This window comes from Simochromis diagramma, unplaced genomic scaffold (assembly GCF_900408965.1).
Source record: "Simochromis diagramma unplaced genomic scaffold, fSimDia1.1 OVJJ01000216.1, whole genome shotgun sequence".
NCBI classification, from domain to species: domain Eukaryota; kingdom Metazoa; phylum Chordata; class Actinopteri; order Cichliformes; family Cichlidae; genus Simochromis; species Simochromis diagramma.
In genome coordinates, this window is record NW_024386883.1 from 8,344,979 (window position 1) to 8,364,718 (window position 19,740).

A 19,740-nucleotide genomic window follows, 5' to 3' on the forward strand; every position below is an offset into this window, starting at 1 on the left:
AGAAAGTGAAGCTTCCTTTCATTTCTAAGGTTTTGTGTGTCAGGATGTTACTAAAAAAATCATCTGGTCCCTTAAAGCCCCTAAAATGAGGCTAAAACTAACAAAAAAATCAACCTCAGGTAATCCAAAAACATTTATTTATCAGCAAACATTAAACAAAAATGCAGACGCAGTGTGTGGAAAAGCAAAGTACACATTTACTGCTTCCACAGGAATTAACAAGGTAAGTAGCAGCAAGGAGTTCTCATTAAAATGCCCTGATTAATTGGTCATCAGCTGGTATAAGCACCACTATTAAAGCACATGTTTTGATAGTTTGCAGATCTGGAGCATTCAGGTACAAGGTAATACAATGCCGAGGACAAAAAGCATCAGCAATGAACTTATAAAATCACTTGTTGCTGCCCTGGAAAGAGTTATAAGATCACTCCAATTCAATTTCATTGATATAGCACCAAATCACAACAACAGTTGCCTCAAGGTGCTTTATTTTATAAGGTAAGGACAATAATACAGAGAAAACAGAGAAAACTCCAACAATCAGATGGCCTCCTTGTGAGCATTACAAACAATTTGAAGTCTGTCATCCCCCCTGAATGTTTTCACAAGTGCAAAACATTTAGGTGAATGGAGACCACAGCAAATCTACCCCAGGGTCAGACTGTACAATGCTCAGAGAAAAAAACAACGTTAAAATTCATGAAAGTAAGCTTAGAAAAAGACTGAACAAGTATAGTTTGTCTGGAAGGGTTTCCAGCAGAAAGCTTCGTCTCACTATAAACAACATGGCAGCACAGCTTCAGTTTGCAAAGCTGCACCCGAACAAACCACAAGACTTCTGGGACAATGTCCTTTACAGGCGAGACCAAAGTGGTGATGTTTGGCCATAATACACAGCTCCACATTTTGAGCAAACCAACCACAGCATGTGAGCACAAACACCTCTTACCAGCTGTGAAGCACGGTGGTGGAGGGGTGATGATCTGTGCTTCTTTTTTCTTTTTTTGAAGCTGCAGGACCAGGCGCCTTGCAGTCTTTGAGACGACTATGCACTCCTCTGTTACCCAAATGTTCTAGAGACAAACGTGAGGCCATCTGTCTGACGGCTAAAGCTTAACAGAAATTGGTTCCTGTGACAGAAAAATGACACCAAACACTTTGAGTGATGGGACCTTAAAATCCAATTTATCTAAGTTTATCCCACATTAGATTTTATTTCACGGCTTCTCTGTAGCTTTCACAGCATCCCTCTTAAACAAACGCCCAGAGGTTTGTGCTGTGAATAAACACAGGAAACAGACTAGCCCACAGCTTGTGCGGCTCACCTCACTGTGTGACTCGCGTGTATTAGAATACAGTGGAAAAAAACAAGCAACCATCTGGATGGAAAAAAACCAGACCATTGAGCCGTGTCTGTTTCATCATGCATGCAGCGTGTACATCCGTGAGTAATGAAAAGGGATATTATTGGGAAAAAATCAGTGTAATGAGATAATGAACATACATTTGAAATGGATAAAGTAACATTTATAGTTATTTCATTTTTAGATTCCTTCAATATTATTGTTTGACACATACATTTAACACTATTTCTTCCTATGAACTGCTTCTTAATTCATTCAGTACTTACTCAGTACGAGTCTTTGGAGTCTGTTTAAAATTCATTTATACACTCAGTCCATTTAATTGAAAATTTCCAAAGACAGAAAGGGCTTTTTCCTTTTAATCTTTGATATATTGTAGGTAACTCAATAGTTGAAGTTTCACTGTAGGAGCAGAATGGATGAGAGATGTGAAAAATAAAACAAAACTGCATAAAACGAAAAAAAAAAAACTGACTAAAACTCACAACAGCTGTACAGATTTAACTTTTTTTGGTGGCATTAACCATCGAACAGGCTTTTTCACAGGGGGATTTCATATGCAGTCAGCTGTGTGTTATTCCTGTGAGCTCTGACGTCTGAAGTGTAAGGTGGCGGGAAACACATTTATATCACATTACACTAAACGTGTGAATAATTTATTTGTAACCAAATCCTGACAAGGTTGGTCGTTTGATGTTGTTGTGGCATTATATGCACCTCGATCGTCACTGGAAATAAATGCCTGGAAGTGAAAAGGTTTTTCTTTGGAGATTCGCTGTTGTGCAGGTTTTCAAGCTTACACACAGCTTTGCCACAGTGGTTCATAGCTGTACTGTTTCCAGATTGGCACGTTGCAGTGTGCGACCACTAGAGCGCAGCCTTAGTGTGTCGAGAAGAGAGGAGGGAGCAGCTCTTATGCATTTTTATAGTGTAGAGATTTTAAAAAAGACTCTTCCTTCTCCAAAATGTGTTCCTTTTTCTTTCTTTTTCATCCTGTTACCAAAGGTGAGACAAACAAAGAAGTTAAAATCCACATTTTTGTTGTGATTTTCAAATTCAGTCGCATGGAAAATGTAAGTGCAACCCTACATCTATCACAGCTTCAAAGCAATAAAACGAAACATTCCTCCCGGGGAGTAAAAGATGGAAAATGTCGCATTTAAATCTCTTAAAGTAAGGACGACTCACTGGAAACTTTATTAAGTACACCTGTTCTTGTTGCTTGTTAACAATCGCCCAATCATGTGGCAGCAACTTGCACGTAGACATGCTCAAGGCAACCCGCTGAAGTTGAAACTGAACACCAGAATGGGGAAGAAAGACAGGCTGGTGTTTCAGAATCTCCTAGTGTGCTGGGATTTTCCATTTCTGGGGTTTACAGAGAATGATCCAGAGAAAAGGAAATGTCCAGTAAGTGGTAGCTCTCTGGGAGAGCGTGCCTATTTAAGTAGCAAAGGTCAGAGGAGAACGGCCAGAGAGCTATTAAAGCTGGTAGGATGGCAACAGTATCACAAATAACCGCTCATGTCAACCATGGACCCTTTTCTGGAGAAATGTGATCAATAGATCAGAAATGATCGGTGCTGAACAGTTGATTGCTTTTTTAAACAGAAAGGAATCAGAGAGCTGAATGATCTGCTGATTAGTTGTCTTTTAGTGTTATTAGATTTGAGTGCTGCGTTTGAAACTGTGGATCGCTGTATTTCTCTGAAGCATCTCAAATTTCTGGTTCAATATTAAGGTGGATTTATTCTTATTCACAGGAAAGGTCTTTTACTGTAGTCACTTGGACGTGACGTCACCATCAATGGAAGTTATGTGTGGGGTACCTCAGGGGTCTGTCCTCAGGCATCTTTCTTTGTACATGTTACCCTTGGTATATGTCATCCGCGGGCATAGCACAGCATTTTCACTCTAATACATTTCTTTTAACCACAGTAAAAATCTTAAAGTCAGTGCACTGAATGACTGTATCCAAGACATTAAATTCAGCATGGCACAGAGCTTCCTGCACCTAAATATGGATAAAACAGAATTAATGGTTATTAATTCCCATTTTAGCTTCTCTTCATTGGTTATCTGTTAATGTTAATTTTAGAATTTAATTAAATATTTTATAGTTGACTCTTAAAGTGTATTTCGAGTCATAAGCTCAGCTGAGGCTCTGCTGGACATCCCACAGTCTTAACTGAGAACCAAGGGTGACCATTCTTAGGTACATGGACTGCTTCTTTACTCTGAGCACTCAAAGCTTATCCAGTTTTTACTACAAGCCTCGTTCACCCATTTCTATACCCAAGCATGTCGTACACACACACACTCACACAGATGGATTAGAGTTCATACTTTGAAATGCAGACGGGAGTAGCGGGGTATCACATATACAGAGTCCACTTCCTGACCTACAGCCAACCCAATCTCACTATTGAGGTGATGAGCTCACTGTCATACATCATTCTTACAAATCCTTCTTAAAGACATATTTTTATGAGCCTTTTCTGTCTCATTTCAATATTGTCCTTTATAAGCATCTTTTCCTGGTGTTCATTTTTAGATGTATCTAACTAGTTTGAATTTATTCTACATTTTATTTATTCCTCGCTTTTCTTGTCAGAATTATCATACCTAATATTTCAGTTTTCTCTGATGTTTGCAAGGAAAAGCTACTGCATAAGTATTGGCGTCTGATGGCTGCAAAGCACCACGTAGCAAAGCTCAGATCATCTCAAATTGGTTTTGGTAATGCAAATTGTCTTTGAAGTGCGGGAGAAGGGCGGCGAGAACAAGGAAGCTCCTCACAGAAACACCCCAGAGAGGTGGTGGATTTGAATCCAGGACCTTCTTTCTGTGAGACAACAGTGCTCACCACCTGCTGAATCCATGTCATGAATACTTATGACAGTGCTGAAGGTAAAAGGGGATCTAACCTGATACTAGTGAGGTGTATCTAATAAAGTGTCCAGTTAATGTCTTATTGTCAATTCTTTTGGTTGCAGTGATTATCTAATGATGCAATGAGGTAATTCTTACCGAACAGTCTAAACTTTTTGAGCCGAAAGTGAGAATTTAACAGAGTAAGAATTTAATTGGTTAAAGTTGCGTAACAAAGCTGGTCAAACTGCCTAAAAAGGGTTGGCACCTGGCATAACTCATAAAGACTGCATTGTTGACATAGTTACGTGAGTCATCGATGACTCATGGAAAAAACAAAAATGTGCTTCAGTTGCCTCCAACACAGCCAACTCACACGGACATTTTTCTACGAAAACCAAGAAGTGCACAAGACAGAGACGGTAAATCAGGTGTGATCATCAATCACTTTTATTTAAAAAAAAAAAAAGAAAACAAACAAACACTGAAAATACAGCTACATTTATACATGGCAGCGATATGTACAGGATATAAAAGAAATATTTTGCTGCTGTTAATGATCCAGCAGTGAGAGAGGGGATGATTGTTTTTCCTTTTGTGAAAGGCACAGGAGCTGGCTGTAAAGAACAGAGTGACACGAGGCACGGCCGCGTCACAAAATACTTCCGATAATGAATTTCCGGCAAGCAGCATTAAAATGTAGAGCGGGGTTTACACTGAAAGTACTGACTCTCTTAGCAGCCGCAGCACCTTCCACAGGCTGACAGATGGGTTTTTATTTTTCCAGGCACCAGTTTATACTTCAGTAACATCTAAAAATCCAAATCTACTCCCCTCTCCACTAATTTTCAAGTTCTGTCATGTCTTATGGGAAAGCGTCCGCTGGGACCATCTTATCTGAAGAAAGCAGGGATTTTTTTCCCCCTCCATGTGGCTTCCAGCAGCACAAGCGTCAAGTGTTCGTAAAATGCCTTCAAGTGTCATTCCAAACCCTCACCGTATCAAATTATAATTGGTCATATTTTAGAGAAACAATTCATATAATTTACAGCATTATACAAATAAAGATACAGTTTTAAACAAATACTGTACACTCTACAGTAAAGCACTTTACTAGGACCCCCCCCCAAAAAACAACAACAAACAAATACTTTTGACAATAAGTTACTGACTATTGACATGGGCAAAAATAGGTTTGAAAAATAATTTATAGACCAGCTTTAAGGGGTCACTCCTTGTTTCTGGAAAACGCACGGGTCCCAAAAGCTAGATCATTTGGTCGGCAAGTACAATTAAAATCATGTGACGATTGACGACATTTTTTCAACAAAGACAAACAAAAAAACCCCCAACCAAACAAAATAAAACAAAGCCCCCAGGGAACGGCACTCTAAACTGTACATGTAATGATTAAAATACGTTAACATCTAAAAAGCAGACTGACTGATTAAAGTTTATATGAAAAGGGAAAAAAAAAGAGAAAGCAAACAATACTAGAAACATTTAAATATTAACATTTTATACCAAGGAAGAAAAAAAATGCAGTAAAATTAAAGTTTAAAATAATAAATGTGATGAGTACTCAACAGACAAAGCTGCCAAGAACAAGTTTCAATTGAAACTAAACAAGAACCTTTGTGAAAAAAAGGAAACAAGAATACTTATTTTTCACAAGGAAGTAGAAAGCAAAAGAAAGGTGACAAAATTTAAAAAAAATAAATAAAAAAAAATGTGTTATAGTAGTGATTGGATATGGGTCCTTTATCAGAAAACAACCCCAGCTCCCAGACACCAAAATACTCGCAGTATCCGTCCATCGCAGGATCGGACGACGAAGGTAAGAGGCACACAGGGGTGCAGTTCTGTCAGGAAGTCTACGCGGATCATTTAAAATTCATAGAGAGCTTTCCATGACATTGGAAAAAGCTCTTGGGTGGGAAAATAGACATTTGTAACCAAACAGATAGATGATGGGGTATCCTCCTCTAAATACCAGAAAACAGAAGGAAAGACAAAACAAAAATCTCACAACTCCTGCTTTCCTTTGTTACCTTGACTTTACTTTCTCTTTGCTTACAACCTGTATTTACCAGGTTCAAATCAAAGGCCTCAAAATGTGTAAAAATGCAGTCTACATGCAACCCCCCCCAAAAAAAAAATTTCTAAAATAACATAAAACGGGCGCATTTAACCGATTCCACAATGATTTCGTGTACACATGCTGTAAGGTGGGTCTCTGGGAGTTGGGGTTGGAGCCAACAAGGGCGGTAGTGTCTTTACGAACTCCTTAAAATCTGTAAAGCATGTACTTCAACTCAAACACTGAGCTGCACAGTGAGTAAGATGGCATCCGTTGCGTGCTGCGGACATAAATGCACCGATGCAAACAAGCAGGGAAGGTGAACTCTACAGAAAGATGGTTAACGGACAGATGCGTCTGCACCTTCTGCTTATTTTTTCTTTCTAAAAAGGGAAAAAAAAAGGAAAAGAAAACGTGAAGTGTAGCTGACAGTTGTAAACTGACTGGCTTAAGTCATAGCGATTTACACTGTGGTTCTTTGTGGCCGGATGGGGGGGTTGGAGTAACGGAAAAGGAAGCAAACATGAGAAGTGTAACATTCTTCCAGTTTACAGCTTCTGATAACTGAAAACATGAACTCATAGGTGTTTGTTGGGTCCATTCGAAGCATTTTCTCATAGGCAGCGAAATGTCTCCAGAGGGCTATGGCTAAGGAGAAATGGGTTAGAACGGGCACGTAGTGAGAAGTGGCTCCGTGTGTCTAACCATCAAGTTAAATCAGCCTCTAAAAATCAGAGGTAAGATGTGTGTCGCATTTTCTTGCCTCTCCTCCTTCAAACCCAGGGCAATGTTCCAAGCCGCCTACACTGCAACATTTGGCGGTAACCACATGGCCAAACATGAGTGTGGAAGCTCTGCAACGCTCCCCCAGGTCTGTGCCAGTCTGCATCAAGGGCTGCTGCCTGCTTCCTGGTCACTGTTGGGGGCACCCTTGTAAATTGGGGCATTGTTCTCCACGGGGAGCTCGTATTTGCGTGGGGGTGGCTTGTTGCCGCTTTCGTTGCTGTTTTTAATGCCATAGAAGAAGTAAATGGCAAAACCTGAAGGGGGAAGAAGAAGAAGAAGAGGCGGATGGAAGTTATAAAACGGGCACATTAATGTGGGGCAACAGAAGGAAGGACAGGATGTGTAGTGCTCGAACGTACCCAAAGCCATCCAGACGGTGAAGCGGCACCATGTACCCAAGTCCAGCTGCATCATGAGGTAGATGTTGACGAAAACACTGAACAGGGGCAACCAGGGAAGAAGAGGAACCTTAAAGAGACAGAGGCCAAACTTCAGACACTTTCTCAGATAACATCGTAACAACATGTGCCCAAGGCGTCCAATCAGTCTCAGAAACAACAACGTCCTGTGCTTCCAAAAAATGGAAAGTTACCTTGAAGGTGAGAGCCTCTTTGCTCTCTGGCTGCCTCCAGATGATGATCACGCAGACGGCACAGAGCACAGCTAAAATAATGCACGGCACCACCACACCCAAATATCCAGCGAGCAGCTCCGGCAAACAGTTGGCCAGGATGACGCACAGGACAGTCATCAAAATCGCTGCAGGGAGAGCAGGAGATGAAGTTACTTACACTGGTTACTTCACCTAGTTTATTCTGATCTAAATCAGATGATGAGTTTGTAAGCTTGTAGCTTTCCCATGCGATTTAGTTTGTTTTCACACAGAGGAATTCTCAGCAAACTCCAAGCGAACCAAAATGCATCACTACAAACCACGTGAGTGTTCAGACAGCTCATTGTGTCCGTGCTCCGGACTATGAGACAACATGGAGAACTTTATGTTCATTTCACAGCTAGCTGCTAGCCCGCACAGACTTTTAGATATCTGTAGCACCTTCCCGCATTGAGAATACAAAGCATATATGGCTATGGGGCGTTCTCTTAGCTAACACTTGCAACATACACCTGGTACTAGGTTTGGATCACATTCGTCACACTTGATTGTTTTAGCCTTCTCGCTCACACACTTACAGATGACAGCAGTTGTAGCGTAGACAATGTTCCCAGACAGGACTGTGGGGATCTTTCCACTCGGGCAGAAGAGCAGCTTGAAGCTGAATGTCTCTTTTAGTGGCCTCTGATCCATCTCCATGTCATATTCATCGCCACTCTCCCCTCCACTCACAGGCATCTTCTCCGATTCCTCCATAAGCTTCTCCAGCTGGCTGGGTGAATTTAGGGTACCTGGCTGATACCTAGAAGCATGAATGACAGACTTAACATAGACGTCACACACAACTGCTTCTGTTACTTTAAATATATTGCTTCCTGTTTATTGCTACTATGAAAATGAGCCCACAGCCAAGTGAGAGCCAGTAAAGCTTCCTTGCCTTCACCCTTGTTCTTTGGCTCGACACGGATTATGATATAACTGTGCTTTTAAACTTATGGGTGCTTGCCAATGGCATTAGTGCATCAGCTGCTACAGAGTATTTAACACATGATTACCACGTTACAAGCCTCTGTGTGAATTTGATGGTGGAGAATAAAGGTGCTTACCTGAGAATGAGGACGCAGATGGCCACTAAAGAGTACGCCAAAAGGGTTCCAATGGACATGAGGTCCACCAGAGCTGCCAGGTCGAACAGAAAGGCCATCAGAGCTGGAAGGAGAAGTAAGACCAGATCTTAGACAGCTGCAAGCACCAAAAATATCAGTATTTGCAAAACTAGTATTGATCTTGACATGTCAGCCTGTGAGATAGGCTGCTAGACAGAGCTGAGGCAGCAGGAAGCTCTGTGAACTTGGAAAACTAGCAACAGATACTGCTGGTATCAATCTCCTGTTACCAGTAGTATCTGTACATTGATACAGCAAACAAAGAAACAAAACAAACAAATCTGCGTGTCCAAAACATGAAGAGAAATATGCCCAAACATAAATGTCTCTGAAAGTTGTATCTTTATCTTACCTGCAACAATACCAGAAACAATGGTAGCCAGGACAGGGGTCTTTGTGCGAGCGCTCATCTTAGACAGAAATCGGAACAGCAGCCCGTCCTCTGCCATGGCGTAAATAACACGGGGCATAGGGAACATGGAGCCCAAGAGGCTGGGGGAGGATTGGAAGTTTGCATTAACATTTTACAGTCATGTGAACATAAACATGTTAGATGTTTTGGGTTATGCCTTCCTCACCTGGTGGACAGAGCACAGAGAGAACCGACAGCCACGATGTATCGAGCAGGACCCCAGCCGACAAAGCTGAAGGCCTCGGGCAGAGGACTCTGAGTGTTCAGCTGGTAGTACGGCATCATCATGGTGAGAGCGGCAGACACGCCGAAGTAGGCGAAAAAGCAGATGAGCAGCGAGGCCACGATGCCAATAGGTATGGAGCGCATGGGGTTCTTTGCCTCTTCGCCTGAGGGAACACAAAGCAAGAGAAAGATGAGTGGGATCCCACTGGCGCGCCTAAATAACCCTTGAACGCCTTGACAAAAGCTGATTATGTTAGCGTGTACTATCCAAGGGCGGGGTTTTCCCCACACACCAGAGTTCCTGGCCTTACAAAGGAAAAGTTTTATGTAACGCAACACTCTTCATAACCATCAAAACTACTTACTTGTTGTGGCAATGCAGTCAAAGCCCACAAAGGCATAGAAGCACGTGGCTGCACCGGACAAAACTCCGTTAAGTCCAAATGGGGCAAACCCACCACTGCCGTATTCCTGCTTCAACCTGGGAGGCAGATGAGGAGAAACATGAAGTTAAACAATAAAAGAGGATTGGATCAGAGAAGTAAATCAGCCATCAAACACTCACTTCAGCTCCCTGCTGCCATTGGTGCTGTTTATGAATTCCCTGTAGTCGTTCTCTGTGAGGTGCCAGTTATTAGTGTCCCCTTTAACGAAGCCGGAGATAATAACGAACCCCAAAACCACCAGATTGATCCCAGTGAAGATTTTGTTCACGAGAGCCGACTCACTCACGCCAAAGGCCAGAAGTCCTGAGGGCAGGAAGTAGACGGAGACAAGAGAGTGAAGCTTCAACAACACATCCTGCTACGTGGGTGGACATTTTCATACTTCACTTCCAACAAACCATCAGTCAGCGACACCAATTCATTCTAACACTGCTACTGGCAGGCCACACTAGCTGTGATGTTAGTGTGAAAACTGTTGTCTGTTGTGCAATGATTTGGATGCAATGATCGCAATCGGCTACTTCAGCGCGGTGTGCAACGACCAAGCTGACAGCCTAATTTTAAATGAGAAAAGTACTCGATATTGGAGGTTTCAGTGGGTCATCTTTGGAAGAACAAACACACTTGTATGCATTAAAATGCTACTAACAGTAAGGGTCTGATGCTCAAACAGCTTCATGAGTTTAAAGCAGTTAAAATGAAGGCGGATAGCCCTTTATTGGACTGCTCAAGTTTTTTTATATCCCAAAAATGTCCTTATTATTGAGCAAGTTATCCCCTCATAGCACTAAGAATAAGCAGACTCACCAGTGAGCAGCAGCACCAGGATGAGGGCGAACAGGTCCGGGTACTCTGCCAGCACCTTGCCTGGCACCTCCATTGCCATGGAGGCTTTAAAGAAGCCCGAGATCTTTTGTTCCACCAGGTTGTCAAAGGTTGAACTCCAAGCCCGGGCCACACTGGCTGTACCTAAAAGAAGGGAAAAAAAAATACCAGAGATTATTTAAGAATATGGTGACAAGATATGACTCCTAATGTGTGGATTTCTACAGCACATCTCAGTCTAGTGAAACTGAGGCTCACCTATGACATAAGACAAGATGAGATTCCATCCTGTTATGAAGGCCCAGATTTCTCCGACTGTCACGTAGCTGTACAGGTATGCGGAGCCCGTCTTAGGGACACGGGCGCCAAATTCGGCGTAGCACAGGCCGGCCAGCATGGAGGACAGAGCGGCGATGAGGAAGCAGAGCACGATGGCGGGTCCCGCCTTCTCTCGCGCGACCTCACCAGCGAGGACGTAGACACCAGCACCCAGCGTGGAGCCCACTCCCAAGGCAATGAGGTCCAGGGTGGACAAGCAGCGGGCGAACTGGGTCTCTACACTTGACAAGTCTAGTTTCCTGCGACGCAGCAGGATTTTGCCAAAGGTGGACAGATGGCTGGCCATGTTTGCTGTGACTGTGTGTGGGCGCAGAAGCAGGCTATGCGTTTTAAATCCTTCTAGTGTGAGTGCGTGTGTGTGTGATTGACACAGCTTAAACAGAACACGTGTGACCGGCAGGTAGGGGAGAAGTTTGGACAGATGGATGGGTAAGTTACTCGTCAAGTATTGCTCCCTTCGTGTTCGTATCAGCCAGGCCACAGTCGCTTCGACACAGAGATCAGGAAGTAGCAAAGGCTGTGGTCACAGAATTTAGCAGCAGCAGCAGATTACCTGTGAGGAAACACAAGAAAACAAGAGCTCAAAACAGGGCGCTATTCAGTACGAGCCAGAGCTTACGCTTCTTACAGCTTCTTGTGCTTGGCATGGTGCAGAGGGATTATGAAAACCTCGCTTTTTCCAAGTAGCAAAGTTGTTTTGTTTTTTTTCCAGGAAAGTGTTCAAACTGGCGGAGAATATATCAAATCTTGCAACACAATCGCTCCCAGCTGGGCTACAAAAATAAATTGTATCATATGCAATGTCTCGGCAGGTTTTTAGGTGTGTTTCAAGTGAACCGAGGTAGCCCCGGAGATGTTGCAAACTGCACTGGAATACTACCACCTTTTAAAGCACAGTTACACATCACGAGACACAGTGGGACGCAAAGGAACCATGAAGACAAAAGAAATCCGAGCGTTAGCCTGTTAGGCTTTAATCAAATCTCAAGTTTGCCTGGACAAATAAACCTTCCATGGTACACACCCCGAAAAATAATAAATTATTTTGATACAACACCTAACCTTATTCCTCACCACTCCCTTACTGCGAGAAAATACCAGGAGTCAACTAGCAGGTAGAGCTAGACGGGGAAACGCCTGGGAAAGTGTGTGCAGTGGTGATGGGGGTTGGTCAAACGGAGGACTACTACTACATAGGTTCCAACACAACCTCGTGACAGTGCCGTTTCACTAATCAGAATGTAATACACTGTTTTCACTGTTACATGCATTATCAGTGATCTGATTGAGAAAAATAACACAATGAACCACCCCGAAGGACAGCAGCAACACATTTTGTGCCAGGGTTTGTTTGCCAAGATCTCACAGGGTGAAAGATAACCATTACACCAGTTTCTTCGACACACAAAAGCAGCTTCATAACATGCCAAGGACACTTTATGCAACATGTAACCTAAACAGACACCGTTTTTCTGTTTGTCTGAGGGGGACTGGACACATTTTTATTGGCAGAATGACGTCAATAACTGAGTGAATGTAACTAAAAATCTGGGGTTACTGACACGTGTACATGTCAAAAAAGTAAGTGAAGGTAATCGGCCGAGGCCTGCAGTTCAACAACCTTTTGGTCGGTACATACACTGTGTGTACAAGCAACACCCTGAACACTCCCAAAAAATGTTGCCTGACCACCTTCAGTCTTATTTAGATTATTCAGAGTTCTCATACTGCCGTTTGAGTCTGAAGTCTTGCTTTGTAAAAGTAGTTGTATTAGTAGTAGCAGCAGCAGTAGTAGTAGTAATTTGATTATCTAAATAAGATGTCGTTTACTCCAAATGGAAAGCAGAAGAGAGAGAAATCCATGTGCTTAAAAACTGGTTAGACTGGTTTTGGCTTTACGCAGCACTAACAAAATGCTAAATGTCAGTCTTGCAGCTCTTGCTGAGATTAAAAACAAAATAAAACTGATCGCCAGCAGCCAGGACTCACTGTCGTGCTGCTAACTCATGCAAGCTTTTCAGAAGTAACGTGTCACTTTGTGGGGTTAAAGCTGTCAGATGTCCACAGAAAAGCTACACGGAGACCAGAGATTTGCAAATCGAGAAGGGTGTGCGACAGAACGACAGAGTGTGACTTGCAGGAAGTAGCAATCACACATTTGTCCTGTCTAAAATGGCTCAATGCATCATGTCGTCGTGTTGTTTTTACACCCTTTTTTTTTCTCCTTGGATCTGGTTTCTGCAGCGTCACTGAGATTACAGAGAAATATTAAACTTTACATGTTAGATGTACTCACTCTCTGTTATTTACAGTAAACAGTCTTGTACGCACATGCAGGTCCACGAGGCAAAAACATGCTCAGAGCAATAAGAACGCTGTAAACTTTTATCTTATCAGCAAAATACTACACTTGTATGGTTAATCATTAACATTTCAACAAAATAATATACTGGACCAAGGTGAAGGATATTGCATCATGAAGCATATCTACTTATCCAAAAGAACAGAAAATACAAAAACATTGAGCTTCTTGGTGATTAAAAGCTCACACAACTCATTAGGGCAGGGTTTGACAAATTTAAGTCCAACACTGGGCCCACAGGCCGCACCTTTAAACTATAAGATTTGACAAACAATAATCAAGAATAAATAATAAAGAACAATCAATGAAACATTCTTTCTTGGTGTGCAACTGATCTGCAGTTTCTCCAAGAGAAGGGCTGAAGTCAGGATTTTGAGGGCGGAGCAGCGTTAAAAGCTACGCGTCTGAGGCTATTACAGCAACGACACCCGATTCTTTCCCATGTCAGGCCTTTCAGTTACTTCACAGATCAGTCTGCAAAGAGGAGGAGGAGATGTGAAATCCTAACCCAGCGGCAAAGATCGGACTGAATCAGCGGCACAGCGAGGACGGCCACATCAAAAACGCCCTTTAATGCCTATTAAGTGTGTAAAAAACTGAAGACGGAGGGCCACACAGTACCATTTTGAGCAGTGCTGTTTAAGTGTTTTTGTCCTCCACCTTCTGTCCAATGAGCTTCAGGGATAAAATACATTTATAAAAATAGGAAAAAAGTCCCCTGCTCACATCATGAATGTATTAAAATCTCTACTGCTTAGGGTGAAGTTCTCAGAGTGAAATTGAATCCATGCTGAGAACGTGACCACTAGAAACTAAAAGAAAAGAAAAAAAGAAAACAAAACCCAGACATCAATGGGAAGCTTCTGAAAAACTGCAGATGCTCAAAAGAAAAAAATCAAAAATATGACTCGAGAAAAAAAGAGAATCGAGAACTACGGCATGTACAGTGGACTTTTGAGGCTTGTGCTTCTTTATCTTTCTGCCTTGAGAACTTATTTCAGGTGTACAATTTCATAAAAATGAAAGCAATGTACATTCAGCTGTGGCGGCATTATGATCCAATTTTAGTCTTTTTCCTTTTCCCCAGCTCCCACGATGTTTCAGCACAATGACAATATTCTATTAATACTGCAAAAACAACAGAAACGGACTATCAAAGCATTTCTAGGCTTACTATTTCAAAAGAGAATATCCTGTCTGGTACAGTTAAGTGTTGGGAGAAAAAACTCAAAACACTGTCAAACAATGAAATAAAAACAACACAGAGAGCACCTGATGACTGCCATAATAAACACTCTCCCCTCTGAAGACTGATGGGAAACTGGTACATGGTGGAAAAGCTCCCGCTCCCCACTTGGTGTGACATTCCAGCAGCATTTCCCACTCGCACACCAGGAACTGAGATCTAAGGTGCTCGGTGTCCTGTCAATAAACATTTATTACCAAACTACTGTGCCCGACCGGCCTTAGATCTCCTCGGGGGTTCACCCAACGCTACACGGGACCCTTCAGTGGGGACAATGGCAACCGTGCAAAAGAGAATGATTTTTCTTCTTTTTAGGACACACATACACATACACGTGCGCTCTTACTGTTTGAGCATAATTAAGGGTGGTCTCATTAAAGCGAGCCACCATAGCCCCGGATGCCACCTCTGTCACGTCAGCTTGTTGCTAATCTTTCCCTTGTGGTTTTCACGAGGGTGCCTGTTTGTGCAAGTGGGGCAGGTTGTGTGGAAGTGTGGCTCACAAATGTACCCTCTGCATGTTCCACTAGCCCACACACGCCTGTATGAAAGACTAAGGTTATAACCAGCAGGGTTTTTTTTCCTCCCTTTTCCGCCCCCCCCCCCCATGCTCCTGCTATTAAAGTGAAAACACAAGCATTTCCCTGTAAAGCCAAAGATGATGCATGAATCTTGTTGCCAAGATCACTTCTGTGTTTGTTATCGCTTTTTTAAAACTAAGCTTGAGCACGGTTGTTGTTTTTTGAGGACCAAACTAAAAGGCTCTTTATGCTGGGGGACTATGACCAGCAGCAGCTCTGGCCAACAACGGTCCGGTTACAACAGGCTTCAGGGATAATAGTCCTGTTACTTGACTTAGCATTGGCGCAAGTGCTTCCAAGGACTAAGAGGATTATTTGAAGTAGTAACAAACCTGCTAACCTCATTACAACCTGTTGCTGCTCCTTATTCTATCCTCATGAGCAACACATGGCTTTGTTTTGACTGCCACTGTTGACAAATAACAACTGCTGCTGATAGTGATACCGAGTCAAGCTGTGTCTTCACTCTATGCTGCTCACTAGTTTGTGAAATCCACTGCTGGATTTATATAGCAAAATATTGCCAAAATAATCCACATCTTTAGTGTCACTCCTTAAATATCAACTTCAGTTAATCTGTGGGGTGCAGCAGTTGAACAAACACCAAGTTCAGCTCCCTGCAAAGTGGGGCCGGATCTATTTGGAGTGTACACTGCATCGCGGCTTGCTCTACATCCTCTCAAACACGACACAGTGTTTTTATTTCCCGGCTGTTTGAAGACAGGAACAGTACATTTAGACTCAGGGACAATAAGGATGATATGAGGTGCACAGCGGGTTAACAAAAAGGCCGAGTGACGAAAGACAAACCATGGAGACTGAACTGAACAACCCCACAGATCACCTGGCGGGGAGACCACCCCTCTTGCCAAAAACCGGACTCGCTGTGAAATGGAATGTGACAAACCGAGAGCCTGCCCGCTTTCCCATGACCACTGCCAACACCATTAACATCATCAGTTATGACAAGAGCAGGACAAAACTACCAATTTGTCACACTCACGCCGAAATGTGCCGCATTGTAGCACAACAGACGTGCAATCTTTCTTGAGTTTGGCAGCATTTGCACCCCCCTTCCCCTGTTATTGAATGTTTTGATTTAACCATAATCAAAATGTTCCCAGAACATGTCACACGAAGACCCTTTGATGTGGACTAGCACACACCCTTCCTGCAATGACACACACACGTGCACACAAAATTTGTGCTTCACTTCAATTTATGAGCATTTCATTCAAACAACCAATAATGAGAGAAATCATTCACTCCGACTATTACAGCTTCACACTGCTGCAGTTTATCGAGTACACCCTGCTGTAAATCACAGCTCTGATGGGTTTTGTTGACTCTGTAATATTAGTAATATTTAGTTTGATGCAAATGGCGTGAACAAAACAAAGAGAAGGAAGCGTCCCACAGAAACTGGACGGATACCTCTGAAAAAACAACATTGAATTGAATTGAATAGCAACACAAATCTTACAGCTCAATTTCTTTATTGTCCCACAAGGGGAAATTAGTTTAGCAGCAGGATAAAAAAAAATAATGTGTTGTTATGAGTTGCTATGTGTTGTTATTATATTATTATACTAAAAAATGGCGACTTTGTGTTTTTTCAAAACCGAATTTCCGCGATCTCCGTGGTCTTCTGATTTTTTTTTTGCCCCTAAAGTAACGTGGCATTCTGGTACAAGGTTATACAACCTGACCCCTTGAAACCACAATAACGCAGTCAAGCAGGTGTGAATACTCTCGACACACACTCTTATCTGATTCTACACCCTTGTCTCCAATACAATTAATGCAGTTGATCATTAGTTACTCCAGCTAAAGCTTGGCTTTCAACTGGCTGATGCAACACAAATGGCACACCTTCCCGAGGTGACATTACCCGGAAGGAGGACGTCTCTCCCTTTGCCACTCGCGCACGAGGTTACCAGAAAATAAATAAATAAAATCACGAGTTTAAAATTGTTTTACCCACGAGCAGTGCCGACGTTGTTCAGCTGTCCATATGGATAAAATACCCCATCTGTCAAGCGACCGAAACACCACTGACCTATCTACGTGGCTGGGAAGCTCTCGTGTGGTGCCAGTGTTGCTTTCAACAATATAGGAAGTGCAGCAATTGGCTTTAATACATTTCATACCTGACGCAAGAAAGCGGGAAATGGCGGTGGTTTTAACGTTGGTGATCTTTTTAAGTGCGGCGTTACGGCTCAGGCTTGGATTTAACAATCTTCTGGATAACGTTTGCACATAAAAGTAAATGTTGCATTGGTATTCAGTTATTAGGCTTTACAAAAAAAAATCTTACAAATCGAGTTCTTGCAGTGGCTCTGGTTGGGTGTGCTCAGTTTAAATATGCACGTGAACTAGCCAAGTTGTTATTATTATTTTTAAAGATTAGTGTTCTTTGAGAATAATGCATGCGATTCTCAAAAATTCGGCGCTACGGGGGTCTTTAAAAGCACCATTTACGGTCATTCCACGTCTCTGTAGCACGCTAGTAGCACGGCGTGCTAGCCCACCACGACCAAAACAATGAATGAAAACCACGATTAATAACACGGATAAGCGTCCGAGTGTGCTGAAAAGAAGATGGAAACCAATTAAACACATTTTCCACAATGGTCGCCTTTCATTAAGTTTCTTGTTTCTGCTCGGTTTTCCGGGTAACGTTTCGCGCAGACAGCTGACTCCCCGCTCAAATGACAAATTAAAGCGGAAAGTACAGTGAATAACCGGGACACGTTTTTCACGCTCGGTTAGAGAAAAAACACATTGAAATATTTGACTTTAAAACATAATAAAGCTTCTCAAGAACAGTGTCGTCCTAGTCTTGTTCAACATTGCGCCAATTACATCCGACAACACACGAGGAGGATTGCATCAGTTTACTATATCGTAAGTACAAGCTCGTTTTTAGATAGAAAAATGTCACTACAGTACATCTTAGATTAAAAACGCGTTTCTGTTGTGTTAAACAAAAGCCGACGTCGTTACCTTTAATGTCTTCTGGTGGTTTTAAAGTGAGTGGAGAGAGGAAGAAAGACGACAGATAGGAGCGCTGGTGTCTGAGCAGATGACGAAACAACCCGCTCGCTGGTGCGGTTTTTACCAGTCGCGAGAGGATGTGTACAAGTGACGTCATCACAAGGTGGAGCTTTCCACTCATGAATGGAAGTTAGATGTCTGTACTTTCTGAAAACACAGTAGTGAAGTAATCTTTACATATTAATGTATATTGTATACTTTTATATACTTTATGTCGCCTACAAGTGCTTTACAGACCAAATATCGGGATAAACAGAGAGACTGTATATGAGCACATGCTGTAGTAGCGATGCCCATATTTGGACGCCCCTCGTGGAAAACTATGTATAGGCGTGACTCCGACCGTGCACTATATCCGCTGCTGCTTTGTTTCACAGATTAAAAGAAAAAGGGGGGAAATATAAACAATTTCTTTCATGTGTATGTGCACTTGGTGACCTGCGCATTCTTGAAGGTCAATGGTGTCAAATAAAGTAATTTTAGCTCGAGCTGCTCTTATGATACACACTTATTTAGGTTTAATTATGCAATAATAATAATAAAAAAATGTCATCTCACATGTGGCCTGATGAAATTCAGATAATCAAATTATGTTTCTCTGATAGTCTGTTCGCTGCCTCTTTGCAGCGTGTGTGTGTGCGTGTGCACTGCAGTTTACAGTGTGTAGCTGCATGGATGAGTGCTGGTCTGTGTGGCATCATCTGTGACGTCTGATGCAACGTGAAGACCGAGTGGCATCAGAATTAAAGAAATGCCTCGCAGAGTGAACAAAATTTCTGAGTGGTAGCTTTGAAAAAGCATAGAAGATAGCTCAGTATTGCATCAGGCGGACTTTACAGTATAATACTGATCTTAGGAATGGCACATAAGCAAAATATTTCCACTGCTGTGACACATGTTTACATCCTAACCCTCTTCTTGGACATGAATGTCATGGTAACTTGGGGCTTTTAAGTATTTTTTTTTTTAAATTTTGTTTTGTTTTCTTGTTAATTGTTCTTTTTTCACAGTGGAATGATTGTACAATATACAAATTTTAAAAATAGGAACTTTGTCTTTTAACTTGACGATGGCAAAGCCTGTTCTCATTGGTGAGGAAAGACTTTGTCAGCGGATTCTAAACAACTCAAGGATCATCAGTTCAAACAAATCTAAGTGTGAGATATTTGGATGTGTCACCACTTTGTTAAGATCTGGAAGAAGACCCAAACAGTCACCCTCAGATGAGAGGAAATCGATTAGGATGTTCAGAAACAACCCAAGAACCACCAAGGCTCAAGTCTGCCATTATCTGGAAACTGTTGGAACAGCAGCATCACTGTTCACAGTGAAGTGAATTTTGTAACACCAGGGGCTGAGAGGGTGCC

General features: G+C 42.3%; 1 protein-coding gene across 1 annotated transcript; it reads right to left on the minus strand.

The window, feature by feature from the left end:
- Positions 1–4,658: 4,658 nt before the first annotated feature.
- slc7a3a (solute carrier family 7 member 3a) lies at positions 4,659–18,448 on the minus strand. Its single transcript, XM_040032118.1, has 12 exons — positions 18,323–18,448; positions 11,047–11,680; positions 10,771–10,932; positions 10,083–10,266; positions 9,883–9,998; positions 9,459–9,681; positions 9,233–9,372; positions 8,821–8,923; positions 8,293–8,516; positions 7,694–7,860; positions 7,461–7,569; positions 4,659–7,355 (listed from the first exon to the last, which is right to left on the minus strand). The coding sequence occupies exons 2-12, from the start codon at positions 11,411–11,413 to the stop codon at positions 7,204–7,206; spliced, it is 1,947 nt and encodes a 648-aa protein (XP_039888052.1). The 5' UTR covers positions 11,414–11,680; positions 18,323–18,448; the 3' UTR covers positions 4,659–7,203.
- Positions 18,449–19,740: the final 1,292 nt, after the last annotated feature.

Coding starts and splice junctions, on each gene's coding strand:
- slc7a3a (XM_040032118.1), bottom strand. CDS start 11,413: ATGGCCAGCCATCTGTCCACCTTTGGCAAAATCCTGCTGCGTCGCAGG. Junction 9,999..10,082: donor AATGGCAGCAGGGAGCTGAA/GTGAGTGTTTGA, acceptor TCTGCCTCCCAG/GTTGAAGCAGGAATACGGCA. Junction 7,356..7,460: donor CACCGTCTGGATGGCTTTGG/GTACGTTCGAGC, acceptor TTCCCCCTTCAG/GTTTTGCCATTTACTTCTTC.